This window comes from Rattus norvegicus, chromosome 2, assembly GCF_036323735.1.
Source record: "Rattus norvegicus strain BN/NHsdMcwi chromosome 2, GRCr8, whole genome shotgun sequence".
NCBI lineage: Eukaryota > Metazoa > Chordata > Mammalia > Rodentia > Muridae > Rattus > Rattus norvegicus.
Window position 1 is genome coordinate 7,107,294 of NC_086020.1, and position 16,164 is coordinate 7,123,457.

Here is a 16,164-nt window from a genome sequence, read left to right on the forward strand (position 1 = left end):
CAGTAACCTTGCTGTTAGTGGCAGCTAGGACGTGTGAGTACATAGAAGGCTCCTACACACTGCTCTTCCACTTGAGCTAACTGAGAATGCAATGCTCTCCCTATCACTACTCCAAACCGATCAGCAAATGCCAGTATCAACTCTGACAGACCTTAAACAAAACAATTTGATAGAGAGCAATGTATCAAAATGAGTAAAAAGAAAGTATGATGAAATATTGTCAATGCATACTGCGTACCTGGGCAACAAGAGTCTGTGTATAAGTATTCTAAAAATGACAAGAATGTCTCTTTGGAAACGCCATAAACTGGAATCAGTACACTCTTGGCTTCCATATAATTACCATTAAACATGGCGGCCATTACTTCACATCGAGCCACCAAGATGGCCCTGTGGGCTGGCACAGTTGCTCCTGAAAGGTGAGAGAGGTAAACAAATCAAGAACTGTAATGCCGTGGGGTTCCCAGTGTGTTTTAACTGGAGTGCCACTGACCATGATGGGCCAGGCTGCTATGCAGAAGCCACATTAGGGAGATAACTGGCATTGCTCCAGAGGCTTCTTATAGCAGCTGAGAAACAGAAAGAGTTTAAAACTTGCCTTAGAACCTAACAATCTGCAAACCAGACAAATAGGTATTAGTTTGGATCTCCTTAAGATCAAGGAACTGAAATGACAATTTTTTCCTTGTGTTTTTAGAACAGCATCTATCCATGCTGATTGACTTGGAATACTGCCAACTTTGCCCAGGTAAAGAGCTTAATCATAACCTTGTGACCAACCTCACGGAACTGTCTTGGTCAGGCTTCACAAAGCAGAGAGCCCACCTCACAGGAGGAATGGCAAAGAGGCTCCCCAGAGCCAAGCCAAAGTACTCAGTCTTGACTTCTGGAACATTGCAGAGTTGATGATCATGGCCACATCATTCTCCCACTGCTGCACACAAGCAATGCCTTTTCTGTAAAATGAGGAGACCCTGAACTCCACCTCGACTCTCTAGGGAAACTCCTGAGTTTTTCAGATACTGTTTTACTTTACAATGACTGCACCAGATGAGATGACATGGAACTTGTGAGGCTCCTGTTGTCATAATGTCTACCATGTAAGGAGACCACAAATCCATATAACGGCCTTCTGTCCCACAAATTATCACTGGACACCCATTATCATGGTGATGGTGATGGAAATGGTGAGAGACCAAATCTTTTAAGTTCAGACTCCATTTTAGAGAACTTGAACTCAGGTAAACTAACAGGCCAGTACCTAACATTAGTTTCCTAGTTATCCCACAATAAAACCCTAGCCTAACTCCAGTTTCTAGGCTAACCACAATAAATCCGGTATTTCCAAGTTAATTGCCAACAAACCCACCCCTGCCTCATGCAGGGGGGAGCAGAAGTTAAGTTTATGGTTTAACTCCCAGCAGCAGCCAGTTATGTTAAAGGTCACAGGAGGTCTCCAATTAGATGCCTGCTAGGCTAGACACACTCAACCCACCCCCACTTGTAGCTTTCTGTAAAGCTTCACCCCGATAAGATATTTGGGGTAGGGCATCCTGCTATGAGTCAATGGTGGTCTGAAGGGCTAGCTTGAATAAAGACTCTGTTGTGATTCGCCTGTCCAGTTTTGGGGGTTCACTAATACATTCTTAGCACTACAATGGAAGATACCAAGATGAGGAAGGTAGAGTGGGAATTCAAGTTATGGAGAATACCAGGACAATGGGAACCACAAAGCTGTCCCCTTCCAGAAAGAAATGCAATGAACCAAACCACAATATTCTGCCCAATAATTGCAAGTGATTTCACATTTATCATACATATATATTCTTTTAAAATATTCACAATTTATTGGTTCTCCAACCTTTCTAAGTCCAAGCAAAATATTTCTTGTCCTAGGAAGAAAAGAGGTCCATCTAAAGAGATTTCCCAAAGCCAATATATCCTAAGGATCATTAATCAACCACTGATGCTGCCATCTGAACAGACAGTTGTCACTGTGATTTGCATAGCCACACTCCCAGGAGCAAGGAGACAGCCTGAGAGCCTCCTACTCCTAACAGCAAACACCATCTGTGCACTGCATCTTCCCTTCATCACCACAGCCTTCCCAGCCACAGAGTGGCAGCATCATTTACCAGAAGGGCCCGTTTCCACAATTGAAGCATGCTGGATATATCTGTGAGACCAATTAACAAGCAAGTCAAATTGGCAATGCAATTTGACTTACAAATTTAGGGTTTAAACTATTTCAAGATAGAGCATCAATTGAAAAATAGGAGCATAGCTTAAACAAACTGGATGGTTTATCACTTGAATTAAGCAGATGAATTAACACTGACTAAAACTATCTAGTGGATAGTAGACAGGGGTGGATTTCATAAGCAGGGGAAATTGTAACAGAGCTTTCTGTTCATAATGCTACAAGATGTGTGTGCCAGAGGTTTACATCAGGATTCAATTTCTTTTCTACTTTTTTTTTTTCTTTAAACAGGCTCTCTCAATGAACCTGTTACCATGTTTTGGCTAGACTGCCTGCACAGCAAGCCAGCAGAATCTGCCTGTCTTTGCTCTCAAACACTGAGATTACAAGCATGGTGTAGATGCCAAATATAAAGACATGCCTGGCTGATATGAGAGCCATTTAAAGATTAAAATTTAGTTTTGAAAACCATTATACTTTTAGTGAAGGGAATATGAAATTTTATTTCACACCCTTTAAATAACTATTTTGGTGTTGTAAAACTTATGTTGTGAAAATGTCATGTAATACCTAACTACAGTTACTTGTTTTCTGTTGTTTTGTTGTTTTAGTGTGTGATCTGTGTGTGTGTGCACCTGTGGAGGCCAGAAGACACCTTCAGATCCCATGAAGGTAGAGTTATAGGTAGTCATCATAGGTTCTGGGAACCAACCAACGTCCTCTTAAAGAACAGCTATTGACACTGAGTCATCTCTCCAGCCCATAGTTACCTGTTTTAAACAGTATATTTATGTAAACACTAACAGAATATAGTGTTTATATAACAGCTGGCAACTGATTGCAAGTGATTATATAAGGGTATATAGAAGATATAATTTTTGTTAAAAGATAAATCTGGTCTTTGAACATGCCAAGGCTGAGTATCTTTTCCTGTCATATCCATTCCATGTAATAATTTCAGAAAACTTTTCTAAGAACAAACCTGAAATGATTACAAAGCCACTTGCTCTTCATTAGACATAGGTCATTAAAGATATCTTTGATTGTGTATTGAAGTAAAATGCATCTGCTGTGCCTTTTTATTATATCAGATTTGAACAGTAAAATTTAGGAATGCTGCTTGGGAAAAATAGACACTTGTTCACCTCAAGAAAAATTTAAAACATGGACTGTGTTAAGTAAGTAGGAAAGGAATGAGGTTTTGTTAAACAGTGTTTTATTTAACATGGAGTCAAATGTGGAGGAGCCCTATCTATGCCTCATTTGCATGTTTTCTAACTGAAATTTTTGAATAAGTTTATCTCTATACATGACTTCCTACTACACTGGTAATACTCCATGTCTTGGTTTTATATCCCATGTTCATTCCAGCCCCAGTAGCAGTTGCTCCATATCCTCAGTTCAGTTTCAACTGTCACAGCAGGAGAGAGGAATGGAGTTCACACTTCAGTATCTGCTAGTCCCTGTGTGCATTATTGAAACCCCTGTGGCCGCTCCTTAAGTGGAAACTTGAGTCCCCATTTATAGGCGAGAAGATTACAGTGTTTCACATTTTGAATAGACAATGTCTGTTAAAACTTTCACTCATCAAACTCTACAAGCATCTTCTCTCCTAGCAGTTCTGATCAACAGTAAAGGGCCAGAAACAGAAAGAAACACAACCAAGTCTATATAAACATTCATCTTGGCACAAATCCCAGCTAGGACTTTTCAGTCTGTCACTATCTACTCAGCCAAGGGTAGCAACGTATCTGCCCTGGACCCAGCTGTTCCTCACTTAGGATCAGAAAACTTCAAGAGGTTGTGTGACGTCCACAACCACAACTGGAGTGAAGAAGCCAAAAATGTATTACTACTGCCACATGGAGAAATATGCTTAAATAAATACTAATTTCATTTTTACATTATCTTTCCAATATTACGTCTTTAATCTTGTTAAAGATACTGAAATAACATCTGGATGTCAATCAGCTTACAAACATGACGTTTTCACAATATTCTTTGAATTGTAAATATTTCAGGTAAAATGTACAGTGAAAGATGCGTGTTTGGTTAAGATTTCACTACAACTTATAAAAGGCTTTGTAATTAAGGTTTAGGGAGAGTTATTATCCAACTAATACTCTAAGGGTTTGTCTTAGTTTGAGTATAAATAGTTTAAATGTAAGACTGTTTGCCCTTCCTGCTTTTGGTATGAAACATTTAAATTAATGATTAATCACAAGTCAAATACATAGTCACACTGCGCACAGCCATTTCCATTAAAACAAAGTAACATCAAAACAAACAAATCACTAGACCACGAGATAAAGCTGAGGAAGGGCTTCAGTCTATAAAGCACTTCCTATGACAGCTTAAGAACTGAGCATAATGCTTACAACTTGCATAAAACAAGTTGCCAGTAGCACAGGCTGCTGTCCCACCAGGGAAGGGAGGCAGCAGCAGCAGGAACTACAGATAATTTGCTATGAGCCTACCCTAACCAACAAGTCACAGTTCCCCGTGAACAATCCTTGTCTCAAAAAGCAAGGTCTAGAAAATGGAGACAATGTAAATGTCCTACAACTGATAGAGGGATAATGAAAATGTGCTACCTGCACACTGTGGAATCAGCTATAGAGAAAAATGAAGCCATGAACTTTGCAGGTCAATGAATGGAACCAGAAAAGAGCATACCGAGTCTTTCCAGACTCAGAAAGACAAACATTATATGTTCTTTCTCATTGGAGGCTCCTAGCTCCAAATATCCAGGTATGAATTCATAGCCCATACTAAAGACAACAATCAGAAAAGGAAAACAGGACCATTGTCCAGATAGGGGAATTACTGGGTACAAATGACATAATCATGTAATTATGTGTATAAGTATACATATATAGTCTTAATGAACTTTTTTCATCTGAGCTGATGGTATTACCTTCAAGAGCCAAAGATAACCTAAAAAATTTCCAGTATCAGACAAAAGAATTCCTCTTTTGAGTTATTGGCCAGGGCTATTCAAGAGACTCCCAAAACATAGTCTATTGTATCAAGCAAGCCTGCAAAGGAGGGAAGCCTCCAACTGTCTCAAGCAGCTATGGCACCGGGGAAGTACATCAATGAGCAGCATAATACCTAACAACAATCTGTAAATATCTGCAGTTTTCACCCTTCCTCAACGAAACTTCTCCAACAAATGGAGACCAATCAAAATGCAGAGTTGTGGAGCCCAGTCCCAACTGATACATCTACAGAACATTCCTGCATCTAAGGCCCAGAGAATATTGTAGAAGAGGAGGCAGAGTGTTTGGAAGAATTGGCTGTGAGACTGTGTCTCCTAGTAAGGGCAGAAGCTACAAATAAAGTCTCACCAACACAACTGCCCAAACTTGAGCTAATCAATAAACATGCCAAAGTGGATGAGAAAAGCCCACGAGGCCTCAACCCTACACAAAGAAGCACAGACAGCTGAGGAAAGCTGGGAGTGGGAGAGGTGGGCTTCCCTAGAAAGAGCACACAAATCTGTTGTTCAGTGCCAGTAATTAGCCTTGAATGTTACACAGACTGAGCAGTTTATAGTTAGGGATATATATGCATGTACATATATGCATTCAATAACAATTAGTGAAATAAAGAGGCCATAAATTTGGAGAACACAGAGGAATATATGAGAAGGTTTTGAGGGAGGAAAAAAGAAACGTAATTATATTATAAACTCAAAGAGTGGTTGGTTACACTATAACAAACAAGTGAAATTCAGAACAAAACAAACAAACATCAAGGTGAGGCTTATGAGATGGCCCAGTGGGTAAAGGGTTTATCAGCAACCATATAACCTAAGTTTGATCCCTGGAGAACATGTAGTAGAAACAGAAAGCCAATTCCCACAAGTTGTCTTCTGACCTCCACCTGACTGTTGGGGCACACACCATACACCCCAAATAAATAAATAATGTAACTTTTACAAAGGTGAGTGGCTAGCCATAGGACCAATGCCTGAAGTTATGTGCAGATACTGGGAAGCATAGAGTCCTTGCACATGGAGAGGAGTGGGCAGGGGCAGGCAGAAAGGGCCAGGAAGTGACAGCAGAGGAGAAGCAAGAGATTAAAAGGGAAAGAATCTCTACTTTCCATGTGTTGCATATTTTCTTCAAAAATCTTGTCAGCAGGTTATTCTGACATAATGCTTTGTGCAAAAGCCTGCTGTGCTAACTGTAAATATGGGAGCGATGCTACCAGTCAGCACAAGTGCAAGGCACGAATGAGAGGCTGAGAGATGGCTGAGGGCTACTATCCCAGAGTTTTGATTTCCAGTATCCACAAATGGCTGTAACTTCAGTCCCATGGGGTCTGATGTCCTCTTCTTGCTTCTGTGGGCCCGGAGTTCAGTGAAAAAAATTGAGGCTTTATGAACATCCAGAATATCAACCAAGGAGACCTAGGTTATTTAAGGAAAAGGGGCAGGAGGCAGGCAAAAAAAAAGTAGAACTTGACCATTCCTTAAGAAACGAATACCCCCCCAAAACAAACAAACAAACAAACAAAAACAACACCACCACCACCAACAACAACAAAAAGAAATGAATCCCACAGCCAGGTGTGGTGGTACTATCTTTAATCTCATCACTTGGCAGCAGTTAGAGCTCTTTCAGTTCGAGGCTAGGCTGGTCTACATAGTGAGCTCCAGTACAGCCAGATACCCTGTTTAAAATTAAAAAAAAAAAATTCTGGGCTGACTGTATTGTATATTATAAGTATCAAATACTGTGCAAGTGGTGAGAAACTGGCTAGCCCTGGTCATACAACTATTAGGCAAGCACCATCCAGGAGGCCTACAGATGCAACTTGTTTAACACACATATCTTGGAAGACATTCCTCAGAACATACTTCTCAGCCTAGATGCAGGACTAACACATATATGTTCACCACATACACTTCAGACCCTCCCACCACATTTACCCCTCATGAAAAGTCGACTCTAAGTTGTTGTGTGGCCCCAGAACTCTTGTGGGTCTTTCAGTAGGTTCAGCATGTGACTAATCTGCTGTACATCATAGATGTGGTTAAAGGACAGACCTCAGTGACCCATGAGAAGTTATTTGCAACAGAGCACGTGCCAGCTCTAGCACCATCAGTTACCTTCATCAGAACACAGAAATTCTTCCAAAATGGACTTGAGATAATTAATTTGTTAAAGAGAAATCTTTCTAACTTATAGCTTAAGTTTCTTCCTAACAATGGATGTAGAGTTTTCTGTTGGAATGCAAAGCTGCTTAGCTATCCAACCTGGTGTTTCTCTGGTCTACAGAATACCCAGGGACTTCCACAAATGCCTCCATCAACAGGATTCCCCTACGAGCTAGTTCTGGAATTGCCACTGGCTGGGCCTCTAAGGACACTTTCTCCACCTACAAATGGGTATTATGAAGCTGGCTGTAGACAGATGCTTTGGACTTTTCATTTCGGCAGTTAATAAATCTGAGTGTGCCACTGCTAGTGACTGGTTAGTCAGCTGAGGGTCTTCTAACCTCATGAGAGAGCTATAGATAGTCTATGGCTTCTTCTTGTCTCACTCCCCTGCGGCATTTTAAATATATCTCAAGTCTCTCTTACTTTCTGAGTCCCAGTTTTCTTGACATAGGAGTAAAGTTAAAAGCAGAGAGATATTGCTGGGTAAAGGTACTGAAAAGTAAATGCTATGTCAGCTCCCACACAGTTCCGCCCCAAAATTAGAATTAACATCTCCCTCTTTACAATGGCTCATCTAAAGTTCTACTTAATTTATTTGTAGACAACTCCTTTTATACTTGTGTAATTGAAGGTATCTAACAATTTATCTTTAAGATTATGCATTTAATCTAGTAATGTGGCAGAATTATCCATGCAAGTAATTATTAATGAGCTTCTAAGACAGCTCATCTTTTTAAAAATTAGGCAACATTATTTCCCACAGAGATAAGAGGCAGTTTTCTCACAGTGCTGCCGGGGATACAGTCAGCAATAACTGTGGATGCCCAATGCAGGTCAGACAATGTTTTTAAAAAATTAAATAAATCAAGCAAGAGATAACGAGCTTTTAAGACAGCTGGGTTCAGATGAATTAAAATCAGGATCTTAAGAAACACAGAAATGAAAACAGAGATGACACATTAAAGATCAACCCCCACCCCCATCACAGACACGGAAGTGAGATATGGACGGAGGGGAAATGTCAATTCCCTTTCTTAGTTTATAAAGTGATTTCTTTATGATTCGGCTGATATTACTTTACATACTTAAAGCTGAACTAGAGCTCAAGGGAAGCAAGTAAGAAATAAAAATGCAGAGTGACCTCTGTAACAGCTGAGCCATACCTTGTATTTCAAAGACAACATCGGCAAGCATTGGTTTGTTAAGGAAAAACTTGAGAGATGTATTATAAAACCACAGAGGCTTCCTGGCTTGGTATGTCTTGCAATTCCTCAGGCAATTAATCTATCAGGAGAAAGCACAGCACAAAGTGGAAAGCTGTTCAGTTTGCTTTGATAACAAACAGGGAAAACTGCAAACAGGAAATCATGATTCTAATCGTATCTCTGAGGGGGATCCTGGAGCATTTCACCTGATGCCTGTCCGTGACTAGCACCAGGCCATTTGCTAAGTGGTGGCCAGGAAACCTACGGATCCTAGATCCCTGAGAGTCACTCATGCATCAAGGGGTAAATACGTGCTTCTTTATTGCACATGTCCTTGCCCAGCTTAGCAGGGCTTTCTCCTAAAGAGTGAACATCACATACGTGTGTGTGTGTGTGTGTGTGTGTGTGTGTGTGTGTGTGTGTGTAGCCTGAGGTCTTGGATCTACAGCTCCAGACAGTTCTGTCCTTGCCCAGCTGCTAGCCTCCTCCCACAATGCCTTGGTCTACCTCAGCTTTGGCACCTAGTTTGTTGCTGAGGTCTATGCAGACACTCTGTCTCTATCTGAGAAGCCCAAGGTTAGCTCCCTTCACTTGCCTCCACACTTCTGTATCTTTTCTGTTTTTTTCTTTACAGTGAAATAAGCCAAGTCCTAACATTTTCAAGTAGAGTTGTCCAAATTAGGGCTGCAACCTTAAATTGTGTGGTCACAATTCCTCATTGGAACCACTTCATTATGGCTCTTATTAAAATTACTTTACTAATCATTGATGACATCATCAGATCCTTGGTTGGACTTTTGAATCTCATACTCATTGGAACTCCCATCTTCAGTCAGCTGGGGAATCCAGAACCTCTGCCCTTAAGAAGTCATATTTAAGGCTCTGGTAATCAGAGCAAGTGATGTCTACCTGCGCTAATCTACTTTGAAGGGAAGTTTCCAATCTTTTGTGAAGGAAGAAAAGAATACTGTCCTCCCGGCATGAACCGCACAAGCATAATAGGAGGGAAAGAAGTAACACGGGTGTTGGTCCTCCATTGTCAGGTCTCAACCCTGTGCTATAGCACCCACAGGGGAACCGGCATTTAGAACGCAAGTGATTAACAGACACACGTAAGAAGAGTGACAGTCAAACCCACCCAGAATCAGAGAGCTGGCAGGGCCAGCTTTATCCCACTTTAAAAGCAATAATTCATAACACACTCAGAATTTAAACCCATGCTCCCAAGTGCCAACTTGGTGCTCTGTTACCTTCCTATGACACACTTGGTAAACAGAAAGGGTAGAAGGGTGGATGAGGGTCACAGAATCACAGTCCCTTCACCACTCAGCGGTGATGTTACTCTCAGTATCTCAAAGAAGAGAGTGCCAAATCAGAGAAAGAAAAAGACACATGTCCCCTGTAGATAAAGGTTATGAATTTGCACATAGTGAATCTTATACTATGTATGAAGCATGTGGAGTGTGTGGGGGTATTTTCTCCTGGTTCATACATTAACTCATCAGACAATTTTAATAAATGCAATACAGGTATTTGTGCATTTTCTTATTTTTTTTTCGGAGCTGGGGACCGAACCCAGGGCCTTGCGCTTGCTAGGCAAGTGCTCTACGACTGAGCCAAATCCCCAACCCGTATTTGTGCATTTTACAAGTTACTTAGTTGAGTTAGGTTGAAAGAGAGGTATTATTAACCTTTGACTCCTATAAGGTTGGCTAACTTGTGGATGCTTATTGCATTGTGTTACTGAAACAATAGATCTTATCTCTTAATTCTTTGTTTCTCTGTTATTTTTTCTCAACTAAAAATTAAGAATCTTCATGAAAAGTTAGTACAAGCCAGGTATGGTTGCATATATGCAAGACTAGCATCAGGGAAGCTAAAGTAGGAAAGTCACAAGTTTGAAGCCAGCCTGGGCTAGTAGGAAAGTTACAAGTTTGAAGCTAGCCTGGGCTAGTAGGAAAGTTTGAAGTCAAACACAAAGGGGAAAGGGCATGCAGAGGGATGTCTCAGTGAGCAAAGACACTTGCTGTCTGCGTTTAATCCTTAGAGCCCACATGGTGGAAGGAAGAACCAACTTGTCTGAACCCCACATATATGTGCTCTTTGGCACACATGACTGTGTACATGTGTGTATATACACATATACTAAGTGAAGATAAAAACAACTTTTTAAATCAGGGAATGAAAAATTTTTACATCATTAAACTATTAACTTTAAATGTTAGTAATGTGGGCCCTAGAATTAAATCATCTGTAAAAAATAACTAAAGGAATGTCTTTCTTATATTTTGAGAAAATGTATATTTTCCTAAGCATTGCACACAGCTTACCCTTTTAATCTACCATAGCCAATTTGCTTACACATGATCTGAAATAAGAATAAACTGACTAAATTGTGCAATACAGTTGTCTTAAAATTTAACAAATATAAGTTTAAAACTTTTACAGATTCTGTACAATCTAAATCACTGCAATCTTATAGCCATACAACATCAGTATTTTTACAACCTTGAACCCAGTTTCTAATTTTGAATATGTACTCAAGAGACTCCTCGACTGTCTATTTGGTTAACTATGTTGCTTGGAACTCTTTGAAAAGTTCGTGCAGGAACAAGGCTATCCAGATTTAAATAATGTGTGAAATCATCTCTCCCAGAGGTCCAAGTGTGGGAGCCAGGCAGCCTTTCATCTCCACAGCAGCCAGGCAGGGGCAGGGCATGCCTTTAATCCTAGCACTCTGGAGGCAGAGGCAGGCTGGTCTCTGTGTTCTCAGAGCTCCAGTGGGGTGTTTTGAAGACAGAATTCACAAATGAACCTTTCAAAGGCATGACTAACACATTTTAATCCCCACATAAAGTCTTAGTAGGATATACATATGTTTCTGTTGTAAATACTTTTAAACAGAAGCATATACATAGTGAAAACATTTATATTAATAAATTATTTAACTTTGCTAGTGACTCAATGTTACTTATAATCACCAAAGTGTACAAGCTATAATTCAGAATCAAATTAATTTACCTTTCCTGGTGTTTTTAAAATGCATTTAACTTTCTCGATTATATCAGAAACATCCCCTGAATCTTTCAACTTCCTCCTGACATCTTCTTCAAGTTCTTCCCACTGAAAAGCACCTGTAAAGAATTAGATACATCAGATATCCCTATGTGAGTAAAAGGTATGAAAAGCTGGGTCTCTTTTTAGATTATAAATGTTCCCTTCTTCAATTACAAACATGTCTTTTGAAATATGTGTTTAACAGATCTGTTTGCCTTCTCCTAAACCAGTGGTTCTCAACTTGTGGGTGGTAACCCCTGTGGGGGACTAACCTTTCTCAAAGGAGTTGTTACCTAAGACCAGGAGAAAGCACAGTTATTTACATTACAATTCACAGCCATCGCAAGTTACAGTTATGAGGTAGTAACAAAAGTAACTTTATGGTTGGTGTCACTAGAGCATGAAGAACTGTATTAAAGAGCCACAGTATTAAAATGGTTGAAAACCATGTAAACCATCTTCCCCTCTGACAGCTGCCATTTCTGAAGCAGGTACTCAAGCAAGTGACTTAGCAGCCCCAGCCAAGATGAGTTTCTGTGAAAAGCAATCTTGAAAGTTACCTATTTGCTCCCAGGACAAAGGTGGGTATGTTCTTTCTCAGGTGATGTTGGAATTGCATTACTACCAGTGGAGAGCAAAGCTTACTTACCATTGGTGTGGAGAGGCACATGGCAGAAACATTAATTCAGAAGGCCTTGTGTACTGTCATGCTCAGAATGGGATACCTGCTCTTAAACCCTACAAAGTTAACCTGAGAAAGGCAATGAGGTGGTCCTCTGATACACTCCATCTAAGATCCAGCCACTGCAGCAGCAGCAGCTGCCAGGTCTTTTCCTGAACTTAGTCTCCATCTTGGCCAACGTCAAAGCTACCCTTCTTGGGCTCCTTCACTCATGCCACATACTCTGTGAACCCTTTTCTTTCCTGTAATTCTATGGTGGCCTTTACCCAAAATGCTCCTCTCACATGGCCTATAGTACTTTTCTTCTCAGCCTTCCTGCTCCTTCACAACCTTTTAGCTTGGGATCCAACCTATTATCCAAGCTAAGTTTTCGAAAAGTATGATTTATGCTCATGGTGTTCCAAGGTGTTTTAGTTACTGTTCTATTGCTGTCAAGGCAACTCCTATAAAGAAAAAAAGCATCTAATTGCAGGCTTGCTTACAGTTTCAGAGGTTTAGTTCATTATCATCATGGTGGGAGTATACATGACCCTGAAGAAGTAGCTGAGAGCTACCTCCTGATCTGCAAAGAAAGAGAGCCCGGGCCTGGACTTTTGAAACCTCAAATCCCATCCCCAGTGACACACATCCTCCAATAAGGTGATACCTCTTAATCCTTATAATCCTTTCAAACTAAGCATTCAAATATATGAGTCTTTGGGGGCCGTTCTTACTCAAACCACCACACAAGAAATTGCCCACATCTGCCCCATGGTTTACAGGAAGTCCAATCATCTAAAACTAAAACTAAAACATCCTGCCACAGACACAGTAATGGGGCCCTTCTTCCAGCTTTATCTCTGCCATGAACTATTGGTGTTACTTCAAGGAAGTCATTCTACCTCTTGGAGCAGGTAATCAAGACTCTTTGCTATTTGTTCCTAATCTACAATTTCTGGTGTGCCACTGCCTGTATTCATCACTCTGCAGATGCCTTCGTGATTGAGACTGAGGCAGAGTATAAAATAATTCACATCTTAAGCTAATGAGTCAGGCCACTGCAGACAGCATCTAGCAGTTGGAACCAAAGCCAACCAGAGGGCCAGATTCCAGGGTTCTTGGCACTGGTTTTTTACTTTTATTTATTTTTTTAAAGATTGGTTTAGTTTTATGTGTGAGAATGTTTGACTTCAAGTATGTAAGTGTCCACATGTGTTCAGTGGCTAAGAAAACCCAAAAGGGTGCTAGATTCTGTGGAACTGGAGTGACAATCACATGGGTACTGGAAACAGAACCTGGGTCCTGTGCATGCAAATTATCTTAACTGCTGAGCCCTCTCTCCAGCCCTGGCATCTGCTTTTTGTTACAGCTTTCAGTGTTGCTGGGTAGCTTCCACTTCTCACCTCAGCTTCAGCATTTGCTATCCCCACCATATAAACACTCACAATATGGCCAAATCTAAGCCTTCCAGACCATGGAATTGGGAATAAACACAGTCGGCTTGCCCACACAGGTGCCGGCTAGACTCTAGCTCACCACTGTCTGTTCTACTTGTGACAACTGTTCTATTCTGACCTACCTGCTAGATCCCCTTCCTTCTCACACTCCAGAAGAATGATGAGTCTCTAAGGATAACTGTTTGCTCACTCTTTCCCAGATTTTATCTGGGCACAAACAATCTCTTCACAATCTAACACATTCCTTAGGTCATCCTTCCAGAAACCCCCATGCACATAGACGAAGGTCTGCGTAGAAATGTCAGGAGCCCTGAACTCAAGAGTGACTCTGGGACACTCATGCCTGCTCATTGTTCCTATTTGGAGAGGATGCTAAAAGCCTTTTTCTGGTTTTGAAGGTCCATTTCTATCCTTGCTAAACCTTGGTATTCTTGAAAACATTTTCTCTCTTGAAGCCTCTTGGCCTTCTGGTTGCTGATAACAGGTTAACTGAGTGCCCTCTGCCAGGGCTGGGCAGCATTCTCAGGATCATAGATCTCAAAGGTGTTTGTGGATACTCAAGAGCCAGAGACTGGACAGCAAGACCACCACACAAAACAAAACTGGAGACACTGCCTCCTCTGAGCATCACAGAACAGTTTTTTACTCTGCTGAGGAATTGGCTCCAGCATGGGAGACTCCTGCATACCAGTTTTGACACCAACACCTCAGAAAGCTATATGCTAGTCCCATGTCCATCTGTAGAGTCCTGAAATGACTACAGTGAGAAGAAACTTTCCTTTGAATTTGTAGCTAACTTTTCTGCCATTTCCCTAACCACTATGAAATAAACCACATACATTAGGAAAAAAAATAAAAGGCACATAGATATATGGAATGCCTTAGAAACCAATGGAGCACAGATTGCTTCTCCATCGTACCTATGCATTATACTGACCTGAAGAGAGATAGTTTGTAAAATACATCAGAGGAAACCTCATCCTATTTAACTCAGACTTCCTGGAGGTAGGGTTCCAGACACTAATATGTTTTAAAACCTCCCAGGGCTCCTAATGCAGTCTGAGGGCTGCTGCTGACAGACCATGTTCCCACTTTAAAAATCCAAGACATCAATATCCAGTTAGTGGCACACAGGCAGCAGGAGAAGTGATTCCGATTTGTCTCCATTCATCCTAGCTGAAGGAGAACACAGATACAATCTCTGCATTGACCTTTACCATTGTTAAGTAAAACTTATATCCAGTTAATACAAGTAAAGTTATATTCACCAAAGAACACCTATATAATACCTCCATTCAAAAGACTATATAAAAGCAAGCCATTATCAAATAATCTAAATTACCAGGCAAACTCAAGGGGCCACTTAGGCGTTTAAAAACAACTCACCAAGAGCCAATAACTAAGAATGAAAGCAGAAAAAAATTCTTTTTTTTTTTTTTTTCAGAGCTGAGGACTGAACCCAGGGCCTTGCGCTTTCTAGGCAAGCGCTCTACCACTGAGCTAAATCCCCAGCCCAGAAAAAATTCTTAATGGCACTAAGGAGTGGGCTGTTTTCATAAGTAGAAATGCTAATCATGTCATCACTGCCGCCATAATGCTAATAAACCAGTAATCCTGAGGTAAGGGCAAATGTTTCTGCTGTGTAAACGTTTAACACAAGATCCACCCTCTGACATGAGACCCACCCTCTGACACAAGATCCACCCTCTGAACAGTTCCCAGTAGACAGCATCATCATCGATAGGCAGGGCCACACGGTAGGGTCTGTACAGCTGCTCACTTTGCACTGCTCACTGAGTTTTTTTAAGTTTTTTAATGCATTGGGGTATCCTATGCTGTCCTCTGCTTTACAGAAAAGAGCATGCCACAGAATAAGTCCAAAAATAAGAGCAAATACCATGCAAGTCGAGCCCACCTCGACTACTCTGCATTTCAGTAAGTGATGTGGGTGGGATTCTGGGTCATCTGGGACAGGTCTACCTCAAAGCTACATTCCTGAGTCTCTCACAAATATTTCAATTTCTAACCATCCAAAGATCATGTGACTCAGGAATTCACCAGCTTTGAACTGCCAAGTATTATAAAAATGTTACTAGTGTTTGCTGTTTCAGAATAACTTCCTGAACACAGAAACTGTAGATCTCACTCTGCCCTTAGCCCTTGCCCTCAGGCATTAGTTAGTAAACACTAGCCCATCACATAGTGTCCCTCTTATACAGTGGAGAGTTAACATATATAAACCAGACACATGTGAACTATCTAGATATTCAAAACACTTGAGAAGAAAACAAACTAAAGCCTTATTGGTGAGTTTAAAATGCTAACCAGTCTATGAAATAGGTGGCTTCTAAATAACCACCTTAAACATCCACACAATCCAGTTCCCAGATGTAAAAAGAAACCTTTTTATTTAA

The 16,164-nt window shown here is 40.7% G+C and overlaps 1 protein-coding gene across 3 annotated transcripts in view; it reads right to left on the bottom strand.

The window, feature by feature from the left end:
• Rhobtb3 (Rho-related BTB domain containing 3) overlaps positions 1 to 16,164 on the bottom strand; it is a 106,536-nt gene that overhangs the window by 12,322 nt on the left and 78,050 nt on the right. For 2 of the 3 annotated variants that reach the window (XM_063281692.1, NM_001107645.1), the window contains exons 7-9: positions 11,597 to 11,709; positions 8,534 to 8,654; positions 239 to 412 (exon numbers count right to left, since the gene is read on the bottom strand). In XM_063281692.1, the coding sequence (XP_063137762.1) occupies positions 239 to 412; positions 8,534 to 8,654; positions 11,597 to 11,709 (408 nt within the window). The other variant, XM_039102150.2, reaches the window with a different exon arrangement.